Source organism: Aspergillus ambiguus (genome assembly GCF_047715705.1).
Source record: "Aspergillus ambiguus strain CBS 117.58 unplaced genomic scaffold BDV59scaffold_37, whole genome shotgun sequence".
In the NCBI taxonomy this organism is placed as follows: Eukaryota; Fungi; Ascomycota; class Eurotiomycetes; order Eurotiales; family Aspergillaceae; genus Aspergillus; species Aspergillus ambiguus.
The window spans coordinates 222387-238893 of NW_027395550.1; the positions used below are offsets into that span (position 1 = coordinate 222387).

At 49.0% G+C, this 16507-nt stretch overlaps 7 protein-coding genes across 7 annotated transcripts; 5 read left to right on the plus strand and 2 right to left on the minus strand.

Annotated features, from left to right (window-relative positions):
- Positions 1-947: 947 nt before the first annotated feature.
- BDV59DRAFT_204930 (aquaporin) lies at positions 948-2106 on the plus strand (the record flags this gene model as incomplete). Its single annotated transcript, XM_073694548.1, has 3 exons — positions 948-1274; positions 1334-1634; positions 1691-2106. The coding sequence occupies 3 exons, from the start codon at positions 948-950 to the stop codon at positions 2104-2106; spliced, it is 1044 nt and encodes a 347-aa protein (XP_073544684.1).
- Positions 2107-2848: 742 nt separating this feature from the next.
- Positions 2849-4419, plus strand: BDV59DRAFT_195414 (putative feruloyl esterase; the record flags this gene model as incomplete). The annotated part of the gene is made up of 2 exons (XM_073692562.1): positions 2849-4030; positions 4099-4419. 2 exons carry the CDS (start codon positions 2849-2851, stop codon positions 4417-4419), a joined length of 1503 nt encoding a protein of 500 aa, XP_073544685.1.
- A 431-nt stretch (positions 4420-4850) lies between these two features.
- BDV59DRAFT_185733 (PLAC8 family protein) lies at positions 4851-5874 on the plus strand. Its single transcript, XM_073690908.1, has 3 exons — positions 4851-5159; positions 5216-5313; positions 5371-5874. The coding sequence occupies exons 1-3, from the start codon at positions 5012-5014 to the stop codon at positions 5599-5601; spliced, it is 477 nt and encodes a 158-aa protein (XP_073544686.1). The 5' UTR covers positions 4851-5011; the 3' UTR covers positions 5602-5874.
- Positions 5875-5992: 118 nt separating this feature from the next.
- On the minus strand, positions 5993-7370 carry BDV59DRAFT_195415 (Zn(II)2Cys6 transcription factor domain-containing protein; the record flags this gene model as incomplete). The annotated part of the gene is made up of 2 exons (XM_073692563.1): positions 5993-7225; positions 7275-7370. 2 exons carry the CDS (start codon positions 7368-7370, stop codon positions 5993-5995), a joined length of 1329 nt encoding a protein of 442 aa, XP_073544687.1.
- Positions 7371-8735: 1365 nt separating this feature from the next.
- On the plus strand, positions 8736-11095 carry BDV59DRAFT_102940 (putative GABA permease (Uga4)). The gene is made up of 8 exons (XM_073686461.1): positions 8736-9053; positions 9112-9257; positions 9320-9367; positions 9426-9573; positions 9633-10165; positions 10217-10303; positions 10367-10751; positions 10816-11095. Exons 1-8 carry the CDS (start codon positions 8963-8965, stop codon positions 10986-10988), a joined length of 1611 nt encoding a protein of 536 aa, XP_073544688.1. The 5' UTR covers positions 8736-8962; the 3' UTR covers positions 10989-11095.
- BDV59DRAFT_185738 (uncharacterized protein) lies at positions 11035-11874 on the plus strand. Its single transcript, XM_073690909.1, has one exon. The coding sequence runs from the start codon at positions 11127-11129 to the stop codon at positions 11790-11792; it is 666 nt and encodes a 221-aa protein (XP_073544689.1). The 5' UTR covers positions 11035-11126; the 3' UTR covers positions 11793-11874.
- A 2740-nt stretch (positions 11875-14614) lies between these two features.
- Positions 14615-16270, minus strand: BDV59DRAFT_195417 (chaperonin 10-like protein; the record flags this gene model as incomplete). The annotated part of the gene is made up of 7 exons (XM_073692564.1): positions 14615-14793; positions 14852-14932; positions 14994-15367; positions 15428-15486; positions 15541-15625; positions 15675-15722; positions 15945-16270. 7 exons carry the CDS (start codon positions 16268-16270, stop codon positions 14615-14617), a joined length of 1152 nt encoding a protein of 383 aa, XP_073544690.1.
- Between the last annotated feature and the right edge of the window lie 237 nt (positions 16271-16507).

The window sequence follows — 16507 nt, forward strand, 5'->3', positions numbered from 1 at the left end:
AACCTCCAGAGAGGAACAAGAGGGGTAGATACACCACCCCGGAAGAGAAAATACTGGTGAGGGAAATGCCAAAATCGACCGAACGGCCGCCGATGGCTGAATCAGCCCATCGGAGGGTCCGACCAAAGCCCGAACAACGACGCGGATTGTTTAGGAACGAATGGAACACGTACACAGCCCCATCGAATGACAATTTGGTAATGGTAATGAAGGGTCTGCGATGCGTTAGCCCATTGTCCACCCCAATGAGAAGAGATGCAGAACTGGATGCGCTGTTTAGGGTCCATGAGATCACGACCCTGCTGAGTCATCCTGCCGTAGGGTGCCTGCGGTGGTTATGGTGGGTTTGCAGTGGATTAATAGCGGGGAAGACAGGTAGAGGAATCTTTATCTGGTAATAGATGATGGATTGGTGTTTGTGTCTTTCGTGATGTGCCGGGATGGTGTTGCTGAAAAATCGATCGCCGCCATGTGGATACGACATAATTTTCAAGGATCATTGTACAAGCAGATCAAGGAAAGATCCCTAATATATCCGACTGTTCTCTCTCGAAACCCTGATTGCGCACTCCTCCCAGCGGTCCAGACCGCTAGTAGGCTCTAACTTCTATTGAACAGAGGTTCTGTACAGTTCCTATGCTACACCAGTCCGCCAGAACCATGGGACGCTCTCTCGTCGTAACTTCTCTGGTAGGGGAAGAGGTTTTCAAAGCCTATTCCTATTTTCGAAGGTATTGATTCCTATTCCGTTTTGTCAGAGTGTCCTTGACACCACTGTTTAGAAAGTCATGACGTTGACGGCCAAAACCCTTGTGCCACCACTTCCTACATCTATAAGAATTGCCCACCGCCAACTTGGAAAGTACGGCCCGAGGCATTCTACAACATCCATTCCCTTGTTTTCCACTAGCGCGGCTTGAAGTGAAATCGACTTAGATCTTTCCATCATGGTGGCCAAGCCGAGCTGGTTGCAACGCCGAGGCGATCCTGGGTCTCAGCGTGTGGTCAACTCCACGCGGAGGCAGCTCCCCATGCTGCATCTGCAAGACACCTGGCGTAACAATCTGATTGCGGTTGTGGGAGAGTTTGTTGGTACCTTTCTCTTCTTGTTCTTCTCATTTGCCGGAACCCAGGTCTCCAACACGCCGAAGCCTGTGGAGGGCGCTCCACCGAATACCATGAACTTGCTTTATTCTTCCTTGTCATTCGGATTTTCCCTCATGGTCAACGTCTGGGCGTTCTATCGTGTGACGGGTGGATTGTTCAATCCTTCGGTATGTTACTGGTTTGGGACTATAAAGTCGAATATCATTATCCCATACTGATTGGTTAGGTAACTTTGGCACTGTGCTTAGTCGGCGGCATGTCGCCAATCCGCGGAGTTCTCGTCTTTGCTGCTCAAATTGTTGGAGGTATCGCCTCGGCTGGTGTCGTTAGTGCACTATTCCCCGGTGACTTGAACGTCACGACCCGTTTGGGAGGCGGCGCCTCCATCTCTCAGGGTCTCTTTATTGAGGTTTTCCTCACAGCTCAGTTGGTCTTCGTCGTGATCATGCTAGCTGTCGTCAAACACAAGTCGACCTTCCTCGCTCCTGTCGGAATTGGATTGGTATTCTTCGTAACTGAAATGATTGGTGAGTATAGTTAATTCCCTGACAGAAGAGGGAACAGTCAACTAACGCATTCCCAGGTGATTACTACACTGGCGGATCCCTCAACCCAGCTCGGTCGCTAGGTCCTGATGTGATCAACAGGAGCTTCCCGGGATACCACTGGATTTACTGGGTTGGCCCTCTACTCGGCTCCCTGCTGGCTTGTGGATTCTTCGGTTTGTTGTCGCTGTTCGAATACCACACTGTGAACCCCGGCCAGGATTTCAACGAGTGGGAAGCCAAAATGGGTCCAGGATCATGGGATTCGTCTATGCACCGGCCCTCTCGGGCATTTTCTGATACCACGACACTTGATCGTCCCCCTTCTCCCACGGGTGGACGCCGCAACGTGAATGTGACCAATGGAGCACATAATGGTGTCGACACAAGCGCTCCCGCTGTGACTTCTGAACAGCATCCAGCATATAATGCTTCTGCTCAGAACCAGGTATAATTGTCTCTATAGCATTTGACCCGTCTCTGTAAAGCGGTACAGGTCTTATAAGATCGGATATTGAACGTTACTGTCACGGAACAATTGCAACATAATCTAGCGTTCATATGTATACGATACCAGAATTTATTTGGCGGTGGGGAGTTGAAACTTTGGCTTTATGGTCCTTTTTGGTCTATGTACCGAAACTTCTCAACTCTACTTAGTCTTAGTTATAGGCCATTTATAAGGAGATATGTCGATAAGATCGAGAATATACACTTCAGACAGGTGCTTGAGATATCTTTGAACTCAGGGTTGACTGGAAACAGATGTTCCTGGGATTTATTAACTGTTCATTGGAGGTTTGTTTCATTGTGCAGAAGTTTCCCCTAATATCTCACAACTTTCTAGGTTGACGCATGATTATCCACGTCCCCTTAATTCCAATAAGCGGCCAGGTAATGCGAGGTCATCAGGTATATGGATGGTGTTCGGCGCACCGAACACGAGTTGCCGGAAATATTTGATCGGCGCTCGGACAGTCACCGAGATCTCCACTAGCCGGTAGAGTCCATACACGAGCAATGATAACAACCAAATACATTACAGGAACAGAAAGTCGCACTCGTATTTTCCAGGAAACACCAGGGTTTATGAAGGACATGGATATTTATACCAGCCTACGATGTCCACCTTTTACATGTACTGTTAGAGAAATCGTCATTTACTCTACTTTCCACGCCCGACCCAAACCCTGAGTATGAGCATAACGGCTTGTTCGCCATCTGTTATCCAGACACCAGTGGTCTATGGTGCTGAGATACTTTCTTTATCAGCCTCGTGGATAAGCAACTTTACTCTGGACGTGCCGGCCATTTTTAATTACAATCACGGAAACGTTGACGTCCAAGACACGCAATTCTGCAACATAACCGTTACCTACACTCACCCTGGGTATGATGACCATATCACTGTTGAAACCTGGTTACCTCAGGAGTGGAACGGCCGACTACAAGCTACTGGGGGGGGAGGATGGCAAGCTGGGCGCTTTGTGCTGTCCAGCTTTTTTATGGGAGGGGCTATTGGCGAGGGTTATGCCACAACCACCACCGATGCAGGACTAGGGGACGCTGTCATTCCCAACTCATGGGCGCTGAAAAGCCCCGGAAATGTCGACCTGATTGCGATGCACAATCTCGGATCTCGCTCGTTAAATGATCAGGCATTGATCGGAAAGAGCCTAGTCCGCAGCTTCTACGGACGGGACCCGGACTACTCATATTGGAGTGGCTGTTCGCAAGGAGGCCGGCAAGGCCTTATGCTAGCTCAGCGTTACCCGACCGCATACAACGGGATTGCAGCATCAGCACCCGCTCAATCTTGGACTAGGCTGACGTCCGCCTTGTATTATCCCATATTGATGAAGACTTGGCATAATGTGGACCCTTTGGCCTGCGAGCTGAATTTCTTGACAGAGGAGGCAGTCGCCAAGTGTGATCCTATAGACGGCATCGCGGATGGGATCATTTCAAATATGACGGCGTGTGATTACAGCCCATATTCATCCATAAACAAGACTTTTGCCTGCAGTTCCATCAATAGAACTATCCCCGTCAGCCCTGGTGCCGCAATTGTTGCTGATGCCGCATGGTCAGGCCCTAAATCCAAACAAGGTGATCACTTGTGGTATGGAGTGAACCCTGGCTCCGATATCAGCCAGTTCGGAAAAGTACCGGGGCAGAACAGCACGGACACCGACTCGTGGTTCAGCCTGTTCATTGCGAAGAACGCAAGCTTTAACCCTGCTACATTGAGCTCGGAAGAGTATTTCGAGCTCTTCCATCAGGCAATCCAGCAATATAGCGATATCATGGACGCGGCAGATCCTGACTTGACGGAGTTTCGTGATGCAGGAGGAAAACTGATTACCTATCATGGAATGGTTCGTTTCACTGCCCAAGAAACAATGACCTAGAGAAGGATTCACTAAACCAGATTGTGTGCATATAGGCTGATGAGGCGATTCCCACCAAGGGTACCGAGCTTTATTACGAATCTGTACAAGATATCTTTCCAGACATTCTCGACTTCTACCGATTTTTTGAATCTCCTGGTTTGGCCCATTGCTCTGGAGGTAAAGGTGGGCAGCCAACAACAGTGTTCGATGCCTTGAAACTCTGGGTTGAGAATAATACCGCCCCAGAGGTGCTGCCGGTGGCAATTACGGGGTCAAATGGGGAACAGCAGGCTCGTATCTTGTGCCCATATCCTACCCAAGCTAAATACATTGGAGGAAATGCCTTGCTCGTCGATAGCTTCCGCTGTGTTTGATTATGGGCTGGTTCAGGGTTAGGGTAGGGGGGCCTTCTATGCCTGGCTGTAGGATATGGTTTCGGAGTAAAAAAGGTATAGTGATAAACAAAATACTTGAAATACCTTTATTTTTTCTCCCCTTCCACTAAGCAACTTGGCCCAACTCTGAGTGCAGAACACTTTGCATAATCGTCATGAGAGCAAGACAGAGCCCCGGGTCTAATGGATTCAGGCCACCCGCAGTAGCAATAACTGATTTCTGCCTTCGGATACATATTCGGCCCCGACCCACGGACATAGGCAGCGGGGAATGATCATGCGAAAAGTGGACCCCGTTAGCATACGGATGCGAACTTCCTTTTTAGGAAATACAATTAGCATCATTCCGGTCATAAATATGATAATCGATGGATTGGTAGAAAGGAAAAAGGAAAAGTGAAGTTAAATATCTCCACTATGTTGGTCCACGAGAATGAAAATTCTGTTTCTGCATCCCCCAGCTACCCACGAATCCCGATTATTTAAACGCTCTTTTCCATGTCCTTCTATTCAAAGAAGGGCATGAATATAGCTTCTCGGGTTTCGAGCTGTAACACGGAAATATCCAGCAATGGGAAATGCGCAGCAAGCAGTCTACCAAGCATGGCCGTCTGGGCCCCCAAGCTACCAACAAGCCAGCACCGACCGTTCCAAAGACATGACCCAGAACAGCGACTACAACTACTCCCTCTGCGGTTGTTTCTCTCCTGGGTCACTATGTAAGTCAATAGAGCAAAACTTGGAGAGAATCAGAATTGACCGAGCTGGTCGTTAGGTTTTACCAGTTGCTGTCTTCCTTGCTTAACGTTCGGCAAGACACAAGCCCGACTTAGAGACCCGATGCTGAAGGACTTTCGTTACTTCAATTTTGACGTGAGTGTTCATAGGAACCCGAACCTTCACTGCCACTAATATGTTGTTCCTGCAAAGTGCACACTTTTCGCTTTTCTAGGAATGTTCGGCAGCCAGTGGATAATCCAAACAATCAGGCGAGGTGAAATGCGAGACAGATTCGGCATTGAAGGTAGCTGCTGCGGGGATTGCTGTACAACTTTTTGGTGTGGATGCTGTGCAATTATACAAGACGAGAAGGAGGTCGAGTTGAGAACCAGGCCAGAACTTACAGGGTATCAGCCTACGCCTCAGATGGCTTACCCTTGACCCGGTGCTCTGCAGTAAGTCGAGAGACCTGAAATAGGCCCCTGCCCCGTTACACATCCCTCTTTTACACTTCCTTTTGTCTTTGATGTAACATAATCGGAAAATCCCTGCGAATCGTTCTCTGCCTTGCTCGTCTTCCATTCTTCTAATCACTGTCATTCGCTATCATTCGTTGATCTACACCCGCCACAGATTATAATTTCACAAGTTGCCTGGCGGCCTTCTTCATTTGCAGTGCATTCCCATATTGGTATACTGGAAACAATCCCAGACACGTTTCTGGCCTATAATTGGAGGTCTACGACCCGCTTTTGAGCCTCTTTGGAGTGTGATAATTTTCTAGATATCAGGATTGTATGAATTATCAATCTTCTTGACTGATCATACCAACTCAAGTCAATTTCTCCATTGGCCACCCCACAAACTGCTTATGATAGTCATCAAGATTTCCCCAAATACCAGTCATGATATGCTCTGGCCAACCACGGATGAACCAAGCAGCATCCATATATTTCAATAAGACAACGAAGAAGGCAAAAAATGTCAAAGCGAGCTGCTGTCTGTGCTGCAAATTATGGAGAAAGCTATCCGGAAGGGTATACAGCCAGCCGAATACATGCGGAAAGGGATCAGTCCCCTTCCGTAAAGCAGCCTCTGGACGTACGGCTTCGTGTATCTGTACGAGTCTGTCCAGGACACGGTAGTAGTCGAGGTAGGTGGAATTTTCTGGTGGATATGTGCCGTTTAATAGCGAGTACAACTGCTCCAAGGGGCAATATCCAGACGCTCCGCCTTCTGTTGCCGCTGAGATAGATTGTTGATGCAAATCATCCTCAGAGTAGGTGTCCACGGCTTGGACACTTCCAACATGGGAGGAGGAAACATCCAGAGACAAAACGTTACTACATATCTCCAGGATCGAACGAACTCCTATAAACAGCGAGAGATAGCCTGCATCTCCATCGTCCCTGAAGGCGAGATATTCGCCCGGTGTGGGTCCTCTCGCTAAAGAACAGATAAATATGAAAACAGCGCCTGTGTAGAGAATTTGTCCATTATCACCACAGATTTGAGGCACTGCGGACGCGATTTCCCGAATGGCTATCTCGTAGTGTCTCTCTGCTTCGGCAATACAATCAGCATCTTGGCCCAATATCTGCTGCATCTGCACATATCTGTGCAGGTTGCGTGCTAAGTGGAATCCAGATAGGGCAAGGAACAGATGAAGTAAGTAATGGTGTTGAAACCCCCACCGTGTCATTCGGGTCTGCCATTGGATTTGGTCAGCCCCCAGTTCAGAGCAACTCATAAAGTGGTGGAATAGCGCCATATCAGTTGCTGTGAATTGGAATGGTTTATGGGCGAGAGCTGATGATTGCCTTGGAGTCGATGAACGTTCACATTTCTGTTGGGTGGCATCATCTCGTCTGCGACGGCGCTTTGGGAGTTGAAAGTCCATCGAAGATGCAGAAATGAAGTCAAATGCATTGTTTGTCTCTGGTTCAGCCACAATAGCCTCTTCTGGTTTTGATGATGAATGGCGTTCACCCAGTAGATCAGATGCGTATTCACAACGAACCGAGTGCCGCAAGCAGTTCATGCATGAGGGTTTTAGTTCATCGCACTTTTTCCATTAGCTGACAGCTTATAACAGGATGCTAGCCAAGACAAACCTTGATTTTGCGGTTTTTGCAGTTTCTGCATCCTAGACGGGACTTCTTATGAGACCTCCGTGATGTCTTCCCGGTATAGCTATTGATGAGCGTCATGTTGTTTCAGCAGCTTGAGAAATCGCCCATGTCCCGGCAAAATTGTCCTCATTATCATTAAAAATAAAGATAAATTTTTTGAGGATAAACGACCAAGGTACAAAGGAGCTTTTGTATTATTCAATGGTCGTCTTGAAGCAAATACAATTAGAGATTGCGGAATTTTTCGCACTTTAATGACCCACAGGACAAGACGGAAAGACCCCGAGCTAAGACCAGGGCAAAGAGTCTTATGCTCGTTAGTGGAATGAACCAATTCGCGTTTGCGGAATATTGAGCTCCTTTACTTTCTTCTAAAGTGTTATGTCCCCCCTTTGCCTGATGGCATCCACGCCCATGCTCCACATATTATTTCCGGGTCAAGTTCATGGTCACTCACCACAATAGCTGTAAATATATACGCAGTAATAATTCAGTCCGTCACTGGACCGGAAGCAGATTGCCGTATCAGATGTTGGGTGTAGTTCAATGTATACAGTATGCAACTACCGTTGTCGAGAGCGTCATGTCGACAATGTTTCACTCGGACTACTCTTTTCAAATTCCTTGTACAATGATTCCCTTCTGTCAGGGTCACATGATGCTGAAGCCAATTTTGATCGTCCATGGGGGATCATGCAATAACCATCTATTAGTGGCGTGCGTATCTCCGAACCCTCCTACTGAATTATTTCCAGTGACTATCTATGAGTAGAGATGGAATACGTAGACATTCGGGAATCCAATAGACGTGTTATTCTTAAGCTACCGTTCGGCATCTTCCGACGTCCTGATTTACGGCCGAAGAAACAAGAATCGTTCCACCGTCGCTCATCTGAACTTAAGTTGTACCTAATAAGGGTGAACGCAGTCCGAGCCTAATTAACATGGAAATGCAACTGCAACAATCAGTTAGACCGCCAGTCGGTGCCAGTGGTGCAGACGCCGACCCCCTGGCTCGGCCGATCTGGATCAGTTTCTGCAGAGAACGCCATTGTCGCGTCGCTCCTGATAGTATCCTCTCCGTCACGATCTTAGCTATTCCCATGGGACAATTTCCACGATGGATCGAGACCGACCCCCCTCTCCGTGCAGGATCGACACGACCCACGGCCGGCTCCATGTGGAGATAATTCAATCCATCCATCGATTGAACCATTCATATTGGCCGGCCTAATCGCCCCAATATCTCTACTACTGCACGCGCAAATGAAGCCTGTGGTTTTCACTCGCATGCGCGATTTCAGGGGAAGATTCTTTTTTTTTGCAGCCTGCTACAAGCAAATGTCTATCCCTGCTAAGTTGGTCAACATTCTGCATGTCTGAGCGCCCTGCCGCTCGATAGCACGTCCTTGGAATGCGTTCTGATTAGCCACTTGGAGGACTGGCACCCGTTTAACTTCGCATTAACTTCGTGCTTTCCATGAGTCCAGCCTATTTAGTGCGCGATCGTGCCTTGGCGTCGGCGCGCCAGAGTCTGTCCGTTTTAAAGAGCAGCTAGGCCCATTGACCCCACGGGCGCTCCGAGACACCTCCAGCTTGTCTTTTAAGGATAATCGTCTTCTCTCCTGGTTTGCTCGCCGCTGCTGGTCTCGATTGCAGGACCGGAGATCATGGCGAAGACAGACACCCCTACGGCCGTGGAGGCCAATATGGCTGCCGAGGAGGCCGGACTGGCCGATCCCGGCGATATGCAGCTGCTGGGTAGGTGAAAGCTATTCTACATGGCAGTGAGTGAAGTCGCTGATGGGCCGCGATGTAGCGAAAATGGGCTACAAACAGGAACTCCGTCGTCAGTACTCTACTGTACAGATCTTCGCTGTCGCGTTTAGTATCATGGGCCTGGTCCCATCGATCGCATCGACTATTGCCTTCTCCCTGCCGGCGGGCCCTGCAGGTATGGTTTGGGTAAGCCTAACCGGATTCCAGTCGTTCCTGTAGCTCTCTGCTGATGATTTCCCTCTCCATAGGGTTGGTTCACTGCGAGTATCCTCATTTTCTTTGTTGGTCTGGCCATGGTAAGGAGCGCCGTCATATTGTCCCGCCGATCGCATACTGCGATATTGACCGCGACAGGCCGATATGGCATCGGGGATGCCCACTGCCGGAGGACTCTACTGGTGGACACATTATTTCGCGGGTGAACGGTACAAGAACGCGCTGAGTTTCTTGGTCGGATATAGCAACACTCTGGGGTTGATTGGTGGCATGTGTTCAGTCGACTGTAGGCGCTCCCAGTGTCCACTCCCGTCGCAGTCCATGCTAACATGCGTCTCGTTCCAGATACTCTCTCCCTGATGCTTCTGTCCTGTGTCTCGATCACTCGCGATGGCCAATACTCCCCTTCCAACGGCACCATTTACGGTGTCTATGTCGGATTCATCATCGTCCACGCGGTTTGCGGCATCTTTACCGGCCCGATCATGCCGAAGATCCAGACATTTTGTATCTATATCAACGCCGCGATTATCATCGCCACCGTCGTCGCCCTTCCTGTCGGTAGGGTCTCCCGTGGCGAGTCTCTGAATTCCGGGGCGTACGTGTATGGCCACGTCGATAACCTCACCACTTGGCCAACCGGATGGGCTTTTATCCTCGCGTTCCTGGCGCCAATCTGGTCGATCGGATTCTTCGACTCGTGCGTACACATGAGTGAGGAAGCCCTGCATGCCGCCAAGGCCGTCCCCCTGGGTATCATCTACTCCGCGGGGTCAGCTTGCGTGCTGGGTTTCCTCGTGCTATCTATAATCGCGGCGACAATGAACCCGGATGTCAGTGCCACTGCGAACACTGTGTTCAAGCAACCCATGGCCCAGGTATATATCCCCCCCAGACTGTCGAGCGCCGTCAGATACTCACAAAGTTAGATTTATTTCGACGCCCTGGGGAAGAAAGGCGCCCTTGGATTCATGGGCGTCCTGATCGTCATCCAATTCCTCATCGGCCTGAGTCTGGTACGCCATCTACTCCAAACAACCTCCCAATCTCAAACAATTCGATGGCTCTAACAGCTTCAGATCGTCGCCGCCTCCCGCCAAGCATGGGCATTCTCCCGTGATGGTGCCCTCCCCTTTTCCGGCTTCTTCCGGCACGTCAGCAAGCGCATCCGCTACCAACCAGTGCGAGCGATCGTAGGGCTTGTAGCAGTCTGTATCGTATTCGGCTTGCTCTGCCTGATCAACTCTGTCGCGGCGAATGCACTGTTTTCGCTCTTCGTTGCGAGCAACTATGTCGCCTGGGGCACGCCCATCTTGTGCCGGCTCATTTGGGGAAATCAGCGGTTCACTCCGGGCGAGTTCTACACTGGGCGATTCAGTCGGCCGATCGCTATCGTTGCTGTCTTATGGCTGGCGTTTGGGCTGCTGTTGTCGATGTTTCCGTCCACGGGGCCAAATCCGGACCGTAAGTTCACTCGCCCTAGTCACTCCTTGCATCGCAGATTGCTAATTGGAGTCGATCGATGTAGCGCAGGATATGAACTATACGATCGTCATCAACGGGTTCGTGTGGGTAGCCTGCATGACGTATTACTTCTTGTTCGCACGAAAATGGTACACAGGCCCGAAGATGACGATCGACGCCACGGACAGTCCGGCTGGCGAGGCGACGATCACCCCCGAGAAAGAGCGGGCTGCTTAGGATCCCCCGTAAGCTGCGCGGTTCATTTACAGGGTGAGCTCACATATCATCGTATGAGGTGTCTCATTGCAAAATGCTTGTCACTGTACATAAAACAAGAACAATCTAGGTATCGCTATCTCATACAAAATTATACACATGAACAATATTAATCTTTTGGATCTGACTTTGAAACCGTCCGGGCTCCTTCATGAACGCATTACAATGACCCGTTTACAGCACAGCCATCACACCGAGCATACCGGCAACACCGGCGACGCCATAGCCCAGAGAGACAGGGGTGGCCTGAGCGACACCGGCGCCCTCGGAGGTGGAAGAGCTGGCACCGGCAGAGGTCGAGGCGGCAGCACCAGTGTTGGCAGCGGAGGAAGTAGTCATGGTGGAGGTGCTGACCTGGCCGTTGGTGCCAGTGAGAGTAGTCAGCTGGGTGACCTCGCTCCAGCGGGAGGAGGCACTGTCGCGAGCATCAGACGCCCTGCTGCGAGCGTCGGAGGCGACGGAGGTAGCCCACGACTGGGCGTTGGAGGCGATGTCGCCAGCCTTGGAAGTGATAGAGCTGGCCTCAGCACCGCCGGCGGTGCGAGCCTCAGAGGCGATGGAGGTGGCAGAGTCGACAACATTAGAGGCAAAGTCCTCGCCGTTGTTGGCGGCAGTCTTAGCGACTCCCTGAGCGGCAGAGACGATGTCGCCAATGGAGTTTCCGGAGTCGTCCTGGGGATTGGGAGCAGCCAGGGCCGAGGTGAGGAGGAGAGATGTGCTCAGGATGGTGAAACGCATTGTGATGGCGATTTAATTGGTAGGTAGATTTAGTTGGTATTGGTGTGGTATAGAAGAGTGATTGAAGAGGAAGGATTTGAATGAGTAGTATGGAATAGATCTGTGGATTGAACTGATTGACTGTACTGGATCGACTGAGATCCAGAGACCTTTTATATCCCCTTTCCCTGAGATTCACTGCCCTACCCTGATCGGCATATTCCCCAGTCCACATCACCCTGGGGCGATGGATACATCAACCACGAATCAGGCTGTTCCTGGCCTTCCGATGTGCGTTGCCCCCCCAGTCAGACGACGGGATTGCGTGTCTCCACTGCGCCGTCCTTTGGGTAATGCTGGGCTGGTAATCTCCACGTGAAAGACTGCTTCTGCCGGCTCCCTCAGAGCTGTCGTCTCTTTCGAGGCCGGGTGCGTGGCTGAGTCCGCAGCAGGCATCGAATCCAGACATCCTCATACCACAAATCAATGGCCGTTCAATCTGATCACCCGTACAGATTAGAACACAGTCGGGAGGCCAGCACGCCAAGCCACCCAGTATTTGACCCACTGTGTTGCATATACTATTAATACTTCCCGTCAGCGAGTGGTGAAGCTGAACAGCCGAAATGAAAGGACGATCCGTCCCACGGTTCTCGGATAGTGGGGGGGCTCTGCCAGGAGAGTCAGTGGCTTCTTGGGTTCGATGAATCAGATGCAGGGAGTTTCGGCCAATTCTAATTTCTGCTGCCTAAAAATCCAGCAAGGGGGAAAAGGCTGTGTGGGATTCGTAAGTCCACCTGCAATGAACCAAGCATGATTAACTGCGCCTCCTAGCGGGAGAAGAGTTTGGTTTCCGGTGGTAAAAGTGTGTGGCTGTGCGGGAGATTCTTCTGGAACGCAACGTCTGTTATTTATGGAATCTTCTGCCTAATTTTCGAAACATCTCCAGCATGATATACCATGACTTATGTTGTCTAGTGCATTTCAGTGATGTCTGGCCAAAGCATGGCCTGCTTGAATACATCACCACTGGCATGATCCCGCCTAGGCTCATCCTGGCAAAGTTGTTTGCCACCAGAAATTGCCCCTTTGGTAACTCTGTACTTGGGTCCGTCTCCTCGAAGAAAAGAACTGGTGGTCTCTTAAAGTGACGCTTTTGCGAACCCACACAATCTCGTCTGACCCGTACAATAAATATATATTCGTTCAAACACTGATACAGCACAGACTCCGGGGGAAAAAAATTGAATTGGTTCGCAACTGCACCTTATACGCCTATACGCCGTACAGGGTCCATACTTTTTTGGCCCCGTGAAACAGGCTGTTGCATACGCTGTAGAAGGCTGTGCTCACATAAGATCTTTCCAAAAGAAGGAAATGCGTCAAAGGAGCCAATTGTATCGAGTCAGTAAGTTCCCTTGCAGCTCTTACGACTCATGTCGGTCAGTTCCGGCTCCTCCGGACTACTTTTTGCTTTTCCTAGTACTAGTCCGTCCAAGAGAGCTTCGTACTTCGTGGCAGTGTCTGCATCTGCCCTCCTAGCAAACAAGCAACACGTTCTGATCTCCCATCCAGGAAACTTCAGAACTTACCAATTTTGACAAGTTATTTCATGGGAGCCTAAATAGGTATTACAATTGAAATGGCGGGGTTTAGGAGTTTGCAATGCTTACTCGACAGACAAAAGACTGAGTGATGGCTTTTAACGTCATTGCAGTTCAAAGTTTAGGCGCATAAATCCTACTGATGCAAGCTGAATGCAGCAAACTCCCCATCGCCAACATTCGCAGAAGCAGCATCGATGCTCCCTAAGCTCGAATGGGCTAAAAGAATAGGATCATGACTTCACCAGTTTCCCCGCTCCGTATCATGTCTACCGTTTGAAACAATCAATGTTATGAACATGATAAAAATGATCGAAGTTTATCCATTTGAGTCCTCTGCGCTCAGTGTAGTAAAATGAAGGCGCAGAAAATAAAATAACACATATTATATTAGCCAGGGAGATATGATACCGCGCCTTTTCAACTGAAGTAAGTGAAAATATGGTCGATTCAAGAAGAAAATATTCAAAAAGTTTTTTAACTACCTCATGATAATGACAACCGTCTCCATCTTCGAAACCTAACTTTTTACCCCATTTGCCTTTAGCAAATGATTCTTTCCTCGTCAAAATCCACATTGTAGATAATCTGCGCTGACATATACTCCGACATCTTTTCGACTTTCAAAACCAGGCTACTCATTCGACCAATGTCGCGTAGAATACGATAGCGATAGTTTTCCGATTGTCAACAATCTCACTGAAGTCCTTCTAGATCATTGTAGTATAACCATGTTCCTCCAGGATAGTCATGCATGGCCCCTTTGGGACATGGACTCCGTATGCTGACTCTGCTTAGTTCGGGGGAAAAGTGGGACGCCTCCCTCAAACCAAGATCTGCCGGCTTTCAAGTCGGCAATTTCCCGAGAATAGAGCACCAAATTGATGATATCCAATTCCCATTCCAGCTAGAGCTCACATTGGGATCTGTCGCAAAGGGGTATTCGGATCAGAACCAAATTCTTTCCTTCCTTTCATCGAAGAGATCACTGACACTCTCTCGCCTTGCCTTATCAGTCAACTTCATCCGCTGAACCATTTTAACCATGCAGGAGAGCAATTTCAGGCATAATCTTGGTATTTTGAATCTGTATTATCTAAAGTGATCGTCCACCAGTGGATAACGGAGTCCGCCCATTGAGTCAGGTTTACTTTAAAATAGAAACATTCAAATCAAAGGATGGTACTAAGAAACTATATTTCAATAACTTGTATCAAATTTGTCCAGATAAGGCCAAGACCACGTTATTCATCGTGTAGATCCCTGCTAGATCTCTTGATTTTTTATGATGACCTTCATTTCTTTCCCGCTAGCCACCGCTTCGAATGCCTCCTTTGCTCTAGACAGCGGAAATTGTGAAGTAATAAGCGGTTTGAGGTCCACCACACCACGGCTGAGGAGGTCGATGGCGGAAGGAAAACACGATGCAGTATACCGGGTGATCCCTGCGGACGGAAGTAAGACCGTCTTGCTTGTGCCATTGCCATTAGGGAGTGCACCTACCTCGTATATCGAGTTCTTTGTTTGTCACCGCAAGCATAGGAAACGTATGTGTTTGGATGTGGCCTAATCCAACTTGCAGGACTGGAAGAAATACCCATTAGCGATGTAAGTTCCCGATATTGAGGGCAAAAATCGCACATACAGATACCGCCCTTTTTGCATAGAGCTACTCCATGCATCATTGCGTCTTCGTTGCCGCTAGCCTCAATCACCCTATCTACGCCCTGTTCAGCAGCGAAGCCGCATTCATGTATTATGGCCGTCATTCTTTTCTTTGCAATTTCCCACTTGACATCACCAGGGGTTTGTTCTTCTGATCCGTCGTGTTTTTGGCCATCGCCTGTGGGAATTGGATCAATGTGGAACACATGGTCTATGATGGGCTTCCCGGTGGTAGGAGAGCAGTATTTGCGTGCGAAGGCCACCCGTGAAGGGTTAATTTCAAAAGCAATAATCTTGGCTGCGGAGTACGCATGCGCGACAGCCGCTGTGATGAGACCAATAGGCCCACAGCCACTATAAAAGTCATCAGCCAATGCTCTGTAAATGTACCATTTAGGGATATGTGTCACACACAAAATCGCAATGGTTTGGTGGGCCCCTAAATCTGCACGTTTGGCTATTTGGATGCCAATCTATCTCTCGTCAGGACAATACACGGACACCTTTTAAGAGAATTAGCAACTTACCGCCAACGGTTGGATGCTTCCTGCTTCCTCCCAGCTGACTAAGTCCGGAATATGAGGTGCCATATCTGCTGGAAGTGCAAAAAACCTGGAACCAATTATTGGTATCCTCTGCCCGCAATCCAGAAGGTGATAACGTGCCTTGAGAGGGACCCATGAGTTCCTGGGGTACCACAATAACGTATCTCTGAAGTCGATAAGTCTATGCAGGTAACGCCAATAGCTTATGATAGACTTACCCAAGCAAATATTACTGCGCCCTTTTTTGCAGTTTGTACACCGTCTGCACGGAAGTCCAGGCTCCACTGTGGCAGATGAATGAGCATTAAACTCATCAAGTTAATCACGTATTCAAGTAGACATCCTATGATATACTCGAATGGAAACACTTTATCACGAAAACATACATACCAGCAACTCTATCTCCTGGCTTATGAGTCGTGACGCATGAGCCTACAGCAATGACCTCTCCGGCTGCCTCATGGCCCATCACTATTTGGTTGTAGCTCGCCCTTCCCCCAATACCGCCTGAGAGATAAACGTGCATATCAGATCCACATATTCCATTAGCGATCACCCTCACAAGGACACCGTCCGGCTGAAGTATAGGCAACGGAATTGGCTCAATACTGATACACCTCTTATTGACTAGCACACATGATGTGTTTGGGGGAAGGTTCAGGTCCATGACATGAGCGGGTTGAGTATCTGTAAGCTGGTTATATTGGGCCATTTTGATTAAGCTGAACACCCGGTGAGCTTGACGGACAGCCTGGATAGAGACATTTCTAGATCTTACCATAGGTACTCTAGTACGAGCGGGCGCAAGTTTTCTTGCCTAGATTTGAACCAAACGAAGATATATCGAAGGTCTTTACTTAAATGTCATAACCTAGGTAGAGGTGATATACCCCGCACACAGTGATTAAGAAATAAACCGATAGCTTATGCGCGGGGTTCGTTCCAGCCA